The 9,573-nt window shown below is 38.9% G+C and overlaps 1 protein-coding gene across 1 annotated transcript in view; it reads right to left on the reverse strand.

Annotated features, from left to right (window-relative positions):
- Positions 1-3,436: 3,436 nt before the first annotated feature.
- LOC108974212 (serine protease inhibitor 42Dd-like) overlaps positions 3,437-9,573 on the reverse strand; it is a 9,797-nt gene continuing 3,660 nt past the window's right edge. Inside the window, exons 2-4 of the mRNA XM_018941917.1 lie at positions 3,956-4,803; positions 3,749-3,893; positions 3,437-3,676 (exon numbers count right to left, since the gene is read on the reverse strand). Of these exons, the coding sequence (XP_018797462.1) occupies positions 3,552-3,676; positions 3,749-3,893; positions 3,956-4,792 (1,107 nt within the window). The 5' untranslated portion in view covers positions 4,793-4,803 and the 3' untranslated portion in view covers positions 3,437-3,551. The remainder of the gene's footprint in view (positions 3,677-3,748; positions 3,894-3,955; positions 4,804-9,573) is intronic.

A 9,573-nucleotide genomic window follows, 5' to 3' on the forward strand; every position in this document is an offset into this window, starting at 1 on the left:
TAGGGCTCTAGAAAAGACCATACTAACAAATAAATTCGAGACCATGCAACGTGCGCCATTCATCAGCATATGTGCACTAAGGTCCACGGTCCACTCCAACTATGGCACTTAAAGACACCTTGTACACATTGCCTGTAGACATCGTCGGAAGATGTATGGCTGCGAAAGTTGGTCTTCAGCTTGGGAGAAAGGTTGGTGGAGTAACTTTTCTATCAGGAGTTCTCCATCAATTCCAGCTTCAGACTCCCTGCAGTGTCTTCCAGTGTCAGGCTACGAAGCGTTTTGCTAATTGATAAGTGTTCTCCCAAAGGAATTCATATAGTAGTCCAAGTGCGATCTTTGATCAGCCCATCAAGCCTAGGATGAAGAAGAAATATCGGTAAATGACCGTCAGAAGTTCAGTGATGCCAACATCAGAGTTAAAAACAATATCTGTATTATATTCTATCGGATCATGTCTTGTAAATAACTACTTTTTTTGGCTCTATAGATGAGGCGGTTATTTCATGGGAAAGAGTTTACAAAAATATATACGTTTGTACATTATCAATAAATACCATAATGTACTCTAATAGCTCTCGGAAAACGTCGACTGAAACAAAGCACGATATTGAATAAAAAAGATAGGTTCGTGCAAAACTCCAGCCCTAAAAGATTCATACAAAAGAAAAACTGATGCTGGTAAGCATTGGCGGTTGTACCCCCCTTCGTAAGCTAAATTGAAAGCAGTAAAAGATGTACGGAAAAATGGGTTAAAAGAGAAACTGATGGAGCGATCAAATTTTAGAAAGCTGTAACTCAAAAACCTTTTCAGATATGGAATTCTAAAATTTCTGTTATTTTTAAAGATAAAAATTATCAAACATTGAAAAGATTTTTTTTTTTCAAAAATTTCACACAAGAGTTGACTTTTAAAAACGAAGTCTACAAACAATGGTTTGGCTTTCGTTTATTCAGCAAAGTCGATAGGCAGCTGGGGCGCCTATCACCAGCACGAGCGTCATTATGCCGAAATATCTAACCCTTTATAAAATTTTCATGGTTTCTGTATGTTTTGCTGCGTGTGAGTGAAGTCTCTTGCTTTCATCGCGTTGCGTCAGCTTTGAAGAAATGGCCAACAGCAGTAGCGGCCTGCCAGCTAACTCGCCCAACTTTGCCACTTGTTGCTCTACGCCATTTCGCGCGCTATGTCTTTTATCCGTTCTTCGTGGCTGCTCCGGCGGCTGTACTTTGGGCTGTTTGCTCTTTTGTGCCATCGATTTGTTGCGCGCAAATTAGCAACAGTTAAATTGAATATTTTGAACATTTCATTCGCCGCTGAGTAATTACTGTGAAATGGACTTGAAAATTAAGTAAGTAGTTGAATATTTACGAGTCGGCACTTACACACACACACACACACCAACACAACAAATATTGAGGGAGCTCATAAGCACAGGTTGCCTGCTGGCTTGCATACTTTAGTTGCGCATAACGTCAACAACAACAACAGCAATAACATCAAAAACAACAACATTTCGCATCAAGCATCATTACTGCAGTGCCAAATCGGCGTCGTCATCGTCATCAACATCGTAATATGTATCCTGAATATGCCGCATATAGTGGCGGCGGCGAACGACTGTCGGTTACAGAATGTCTTTGGTGTCTTTGGCAAATTTCGCAAAATTATGAATGCCTTTAAAACCTTAAGCGTTAAGCATCACAGCCCATTAGGAGCCCACTTGCGACTCATCATTGAACAAGTGACCGTCCAACCAGGCGGCCGTGCAGTTAGTCGGCGGGGCCACCAGCCAACCGGCCAGCCGGCCTCAGCTTGCCTTTCGTGCCACCCGATTGGCAGTGCATCGCTTTTAGGCATGACTAAAAGGACTTCGCCGCTGCGATGCGCAAGTGAAAAATTCCAAACGCTTCCCGCCGCACTTACCATGCCCATTGCAGCCGGTTGAAGTCTTTAGCTGTTCGGTCATCAAAGTGTGAACTATTGTAAGCCCGTTGAGTCGCTTTTTAGCAACCTTTCTCACGACTCGACCCGCTGCGCCTCATAACTGCCATCAAAGTTTTTATGGGTGTTATTTGAGTGCAACTCTGCGTTTTTTTTAGTTCAATAGGTAGTGTGAATATCAAAATAAATACAATAAAATAAGAATGCCAGAATGTGTGTGCGCGTGGATCTACAAGTGGCTGAAACCCCTTTGGCAGCAAAATTTGTACAAGAGAAATTTCACACACTTATTTGCAGGTTAAATACTTGGAGTGGTATAAATGTGGAAATAACATCTTGACCTTAGTACGTCACATATTATTTTCCAAAGACTTATGAAGCGTTCCACGATATCTTTAAATTAATAGACACAAGTTAAGGTATAACCTTTTCCGATAACTTTCACTTCGCACCCCTTAAGGCGAGACTTAGTCAGCCCGAGAGATATATTATATAGAAGTGGGGGTCGAAGTTCGTATTGTGGAGCTTAGTCAAGTTTCTATTGGATTCCATTTGAATCTGAAAATTTTGTAAATACTGTTCAGTAATTTCCTATATTTGTATATTTTAGTCAGCTCCTTCAGAGTTCTTGGTATTTGAACGAGTGCATTCATAAACTTCGGTCCTAGACGCGACTGGGTTAGGTCTCTTAATCGGCCCGTATAATTACGCGGTTATAGCCGAGTTAACGCAATGGAACCAGTTATTTCTTTTTTCACTACATGGCGCTAACTCGAGATGCCAAGTGCAGAGTGGAAGTCTATCTCTTCCTCTGCTTCCACCGACGTGTACTGAATCGAAAACCTTCAAAGCTGGAGTGTTCTCATTCATCCGGATAACATGAGCTAGGCAGTGCAGCCGCTGTCTCTTGATCTCTTAGCTAGAGAAGTGTTCCTATATGATTCTGTAAGGTCTGGGCATCAGTCTCTAGATCACCTCCGGGAGCTCTACAAGAGTATGCTCCCGTCTTGAAAGTTCCTGTTAGTCGCATTCTTTTCATAGAATTTTCGAGCATTACCCCTGTGAGACAGCTTGTCAAGCTTTCGTACTTACGCATTTCTGCCTCTCTCGTTTTTATCTGCAAATGCGTCTCGCTTCCATCTTCAACTCTCGGTATATACCCTATCGACGTTAGAACCTCGGAACATACGCACATCTAAAATCTTAGAGATGTGTCTTCGGTTTATCACAACATGATCGATCTGGTTGGAGGCTTTCGATCCGCAGACGGGCACTTGTTCAAATTTCTTACTTTCTGAAATGAAGGTCAGGAGCTACTTATATCGAAAGAATAGAGGAATAAAAAACTAGACAGCTGTTGGGCATTTTAAGCACAGTTCGCATCAATAGAACAGAAGAATTTGATTACATTTTTTTTAAGAATTTTATTTGCAATTTGAATAGTATAAAACATGAATCTTACCAAATCTTCTTTACTAAAAAGTCGGCAAAATTAAACAAAAAAACATAAATATTTATTTCTTATTCTAAAATCTTAAATATATGATAATATATATCAATACTCCCATTCTTAAAGCAGTCAATCTGTGAGCATTAGCATTGCTCTTTAACACGGTCTACGATAACAGCCATCGAAAAGTTTCAAGAGATTTCTATTTTTTATGCAAAAGTAAAAGGGTCTGTCCGCATAAAACGTTTCATCAAAATGTACGGGACCATCAATGCAGCAAGCTACAAAACAATAAAATTAAAAATAGCTACTTTAGAGAATTCAAAAGGTTTAGAGGTTTCCAATGTTCCTACCTGTAGCAGCAGCGGCCTCCGTACCCTCCTCGGTTACATTAATAAAAGCCTCTTGTATAATTTTCGAAACACTAAAATTGGAAGCATGGTCCGCAATAAGATTACTGAAGTCCTGACTGGCTTGGAAAATGCCGCGCACACCAAACTGTAACACAAAAAAAAATTGAAATTAATAGAAATTTCGCATATTTCAACACAATAACCAACCTGCGTCAGCAAGCTATGCACATCTATGGTGCAGTTGAATGAGAATTTCGGCAGTTTCACACAGATTTTCCGGTACTCCATGCGATCCAGCACTTCGGACAATTTCAGCTGCGAGATAGCTACCAAACCGGCCCACGACGACGCTTCTATTGGCATTATCACCAGCATTGACAGATCAGAATCGCGATATGGCAACTCTATAGCAACAGCATTGAGACTCGACATGTAACCGTAGCGTATATTCATTGTCTGGCTCATCATTGGCACGAGTACCTTCTCGTCAACATTTAAATGGAAGTATTCTTGCCGCGTGTCGATTGTCTCGAACTGATGCTGCCACTTCGCCTTAAAGTAGATTGCATTCGTCAGCACCGCTTGTGTATTGGCACCCACATCGTGCGAGGATATTATGTCGCGTATGCGCTCGTGCGTTGCATTGCTCACCCACACGTTTATGACGTCGGCAGCTTGTGTCCGCGCACTGAAGTCAACTTCTTGTATGCCGCAGGCGAACCGCTGTTGGAGCACTTCTATAAAGCTTTTCTTTAAGCGTGTGCCTTTGTTAATGAATATACGATTGGCAATCGTTAAAATTCTTTGATTCGTGCGGCAATTCGTTTCCATGTCTGCCGGCAGCATGTAGCGTGTTCTTAAGAGCTCCAAATCATTTGCGGTGATTTCAATTTCGGGCGCGTTGGATCTTAGAAAATCGTCCAACTCTAACGCGCTTTCACCTTTGACGCCCACACGCAGCATGGTGAGCATTTCCCATATCAGAAATGGTGATTCAAAAATATTTGCGATTTCTTCGAATAACTTGCCAAAGAATATATTCATTTTCGAGTGTGCTGTAGTTATAGAAATATATAAAAATTGGTTTATCTCTCAAAATGAAAGTGAGTGAAAAATATATTCGGTTTCAAGACTTAAGTCTAAGTTACGGATTCGAGATCGGAATTAGAAGTATGAAAAAATTTGCAAATTTGAGTGAAATAAGGCGTGGTTCCATTGGGGATTGCTCTATCATAGACACCAAAACTTCACTAATTTAATAGCAAAGTTACTGAGTCAATACTAAATGGAATCAGATACAATGAAACTTGAATGATACTGTCTCGTTAATTATGGAAATTTCCAGGGTCTTATCGCATTCGAATTAAGTTCTTATTAATATTTTTGGCAATTTTTTGCGTACGAGTATCTGTGGGATGAGCAATACGAAAAGCTACGTCAGTATCGGGAAATACCTCTTCGAGCTCGTCTGGAAAAAACTCTCCGAGCTCCGATAACAAATGAGCTTTCAGACAAGGCGATTCCCATTTTGAGTTGCAGAATTAAATAGAGAAGATACCACCAGCAGTGGAAGAAGAAGACCAGGTACAGAACGACCTGGCTACACTTAGAACAATGCGAAAAAAAGCGCTTGCTTCCCCACATTACTATATCGACTAAATATTTCCGTCTTTCCGTCTTACTTCGAACTCAATTAGGTTCTTATGATTTGAATTCCATACTGAAATGTAGATATTTTACATAAAATTGAGGAATTGAGAATACAATCAAGTATGATACAAAAATAAATCGATAAAATTGAACGCAGTTACTCATTCATCCTTTAATCCCCCGATAGTATATTATATAATATATTTGTTTCAATTTACTTCAAATTGCCGAAATTTCTGCAATGCAAGCTTCCAAAAATAGCACAAAAACAAAGGGTTCATTGAACTACAATGCCGAGACCACAAAAGGTGCTCCCGTAGGGTAGAAGATATATACATATGTATGTGGCTCTAACGCACTCTCACACACCCGCCTATAGAAGCCAAATGTGTCTGTGTCAAATAAACTGCGGGTCGGATTGAGGCAAAATAAAATTGCGAAGAAAAAAGGATCAACGAAAAAGACCGGCAACGACGAATGGCAAAGAGAGCGAGTCTCACGGGCCAAAAACAAACGGCTGCCTCTAGTTAGCTGACTGGCTGATTTTGTTGTGTCTGGCCGCAGCGGGCGCACAAACTAAAGGCTCACATACTCGCATATACTAACGCATTACGCACGACAGAACGATAGGATGGTAGGATAAAGAGCCGAGCCGAAAGGTTCTTGACATGGACAAGCCACATGTATGTACGCATACAAAAACAAAATGTATAGCATGTGTGAGTGTGTGTTGTTGCTTTGCGCGAGGCACAAGGGTAATGTGCTTGCAAGGCGCAACGTTGTAGGCGGCCAGGCGGCTCGGCTTTTCGGACAGCCAACTTATGTAGACGTTATACTCGTAACATTATATACATACTATATAGATACCTATATTGAACTGTAGACTTCACATAACTGTATTTGCTCACATTCATACCTATGTATAAGCTTTTCGGTATATACAAATACAAAATACCTAATGCGTTCAACTGTTGACCGAAAGGATAATGAACTATCGGCAAGCTTAACATATGCGTGTATTTGCATGTAGAAATAATATTGAAATTAGTTTAACGGTTTGTAAGAGATTATGTATACACAAATGCAGCCATAATGTTGAAAGACATATTATTTCTTGTAGATATATTATTGCAAAATACCAATAGTTTTGTAAAACGTTGCCTACATTTCGGCTGCATAATTAAAATTTTAGCTAATACGCACACCCAAAAGTCGAACTGTCTAAGTTCAATTTTATAAAGTTAGCAACATTTTTGATTAATATCAAAAATAAGTTCAGGTTTAACCGAACATTTTATACTCCTGGTACTAGCAGAAATCATGCGATTTTGCCCATTAATGGTCTGAATAATCGTTCAACTGTGCTCGCTATTGGTCGAAGTGTTGAAAATTTTCTGCGACCATTTTCTCTACATAATGCTCAAGTGCCAATAAGACAAGGAACCACTCGAAGTAAGTAAAATATTGCTGGGGTTCAGGCTATTGTTACTGAAGACCACAATTTGTCGATTCCGAGATGTTCTCAAGAATTGAGACTGTCTTAAACCACAGCCTTGCGGATATTGAAAAAGATTTTGAGCTTGTATGCGTATACAATTGTTCTCGCTCAAGAACTGAAGTCGTGAATTTGCTGATTTTACCTTGGAACAACTTGAAAACGATTACGATTCATTTAAGAAAATCATCTTCTCTAATGAGACTCACTTTCACCTGGGCGGTGCGGTAAATAAACAAAACTGCCGATTCTGATGCGAAGAAAATGCACAAATTATTCATCAACAACCACTACCAGAGCTGGCCTCTAATGCATCTGAAGGTAATTCCGGGGTCAACATCTGCCTGGACAGCCAAGTAGCGATTAAGGCAGTAACCTCCTATTGCATATCGGCCAAAAGTGTCTTGGGAAGCAGGGCAGCTAGGGACAAGCAACTTCACTTCTACTGGGTGCTAGGCCACAAAGGCATTGAAGGACGAGATTACCAAGAATGGTGTTTGGCTTTCAACATCAACATTAGCAAACCCATATATTGTCTATATGATGATCTGGACAAAAACGATCAATAAAATCCAGACCCGGTGGAAAACTGTCAAATTCATATGCAAAACAGTTGATCGGACACACGCCGTAGAAGCATCTGGATCCTCACATTATAATACAAAGGAGGAGGTATCGAGTAGAATATGAGAAAATTCGCGTTAAGCGCAGGCATCCTAAAGGATGACTACTCCTCATGAACCTATCAACTGAACTTCATATAGTATCGTAAACTGGTCTACGCAGATTAACCTAACCTAACTTTTAAGAAATCATAATCTCTTATTGGAAAACCCTGTATATATGACCTTATATCTATCCCGATTAGTTTTAGGTGATACAAAACAACCGTTAGGTGTACAAAGCTAGTATACATATGTAACAACATGTCGCAAGAGTATAAAACATTGTTGCTTCACGATAATTCAATAAAAAATTTTAGCAAAATTATTTCTTGATAGAGTTGCCAACTACATTTACTTCTTTTCTTGACAAGACTTAAACATTTACAAAGCCGTGTAATTGGAAAATGTTGAATACTGTTGTGAAGAAACATGAATTTTGAAATAGGGTTGCCACCTTTACTAAATTTTGATATAGCACTCAAAATAAAGTAATTTTTATGAAAATAGTAATTTCAAAGATACTTTTTGGTCATAAAATAAGAACTGAAAATATTTTTACTGGACATACATGTACAGAAGCTCATATATGTACATACACATCCGCAAATGAAAGCGCACGCAGACGAATTTTATCGATCCGAATTACGACGAATGGTTAGACGTCTGCCGCTTGTAAAGGTGCGTGAGTTATTGGGTGCAAAACAAGTAAAATTACGCCAGCCAAAGGTGTATATACTAGTGTATATATGAATATAGAAGTTTCCATGTACTTATGTACTTGAAAAAGGTTGCGCGTCAGACACATGCTGCCGTCCAAACACTCACACACTTCTATAAATAAATGTTTGACGCATAAAAATTTCTTGCCGAAAATCAGTACTCATGTATATCTATCTATTTGTGTATGTGTTAGTAAATAGATATTTGGTAATACATGCAGTAGCAATAATTTGCTCCAACACATATGCTTCATACATTATAAGTGTGTTGCTAAGGAAGCTATGGCTTGTTGTTGCTTTTGTACTGACCTAAGTCAAGTTTACACATTTCCTCCGTCGGTAGCTATTGATTTAATATCTTTCGTATATATGTATGTACAATATATGAATTAAAAATTATGTGCTGTTGCAATAAATTAATTTCTACTTAACTGAATGTGCGTTAACTTTACAAGAAAACAGTTAAAATGGCGATTTTCAAGAAAAATTCGTGCTTAGAGCAATAAGTTACCCAGCATGAATAGAGATGCCGATAGAGGTTGAAAGCGATTTGGGAACTCTCTAATTACTGCAAGAAATAAAACGCTGAGAGCGGTTGTGGATACTAGATACCGTGTCCTGAAAACGGTGGAATTTTGTTTCTTCAAAGCAAATATAATTTCCTTAAGCAAACTATAATCAACAGTATTGACAACTAATATTATTTGGTCCAAACATCACTTATTTGGTTCAGCATCCTCTATATACTAAGAACTAACAGGGGAACCACCTCATTATGTATCTCTTCTTCCGTTTATCCTAAAGAGATAACGACAGATTCTAACTGTCAATGAATCTCTTATATTCTTCTTATCAAGCGACATTCTACGCAGTCTGGAAAAACAATCTTCTCCAGAAAAAATCGACATTATAGAAACAAGATTTTCAGATCAGGACAGGTAAACTAGTTCTTCGTAACGGATGATACACGAATGTGCAAAGCTAAGTGGCTATCCTGGTTAGAACATACATATACTTGTATATCTTCGGAAATAATGCCAACCATTGAGCTGTCAATAATTTTTACAGTTGGTGTTCCCAACTGATGCTTTTTTCATATTTCTAATGTGGATTCCTGTGAAAGAAATAACATATAGGTTTACGAGAGATTGACGTCCAGTAATTCATCTTTAAACGCGTTTCTCTCGTTAAGTTTTTTTTTATACTCTCGCAACAAAGTTACTAAAGAGAGTATTATAGTTTTGTTCACATAACGGTTGTTTGTAAGTCCTAAAACTAAAAGAGTCAGATATAGGG

Source organism: Bactrocera latifrons, unplaced genomic scaffold, assembly GCF_001853355.1.
Source record: "Bactrocera latifrons isolate USDA-ARS-PBARC rearing strain unplaced genomic scaffold, ASM185335v1 scaffold_54, whole genome shotgun sequence".
Lineage (NCBI taxonomy): Eukaryota > Metazoa > Arthropoda > Insecta > Diptera > Tephritidae > Bactrocera > Bactrocera latifrons.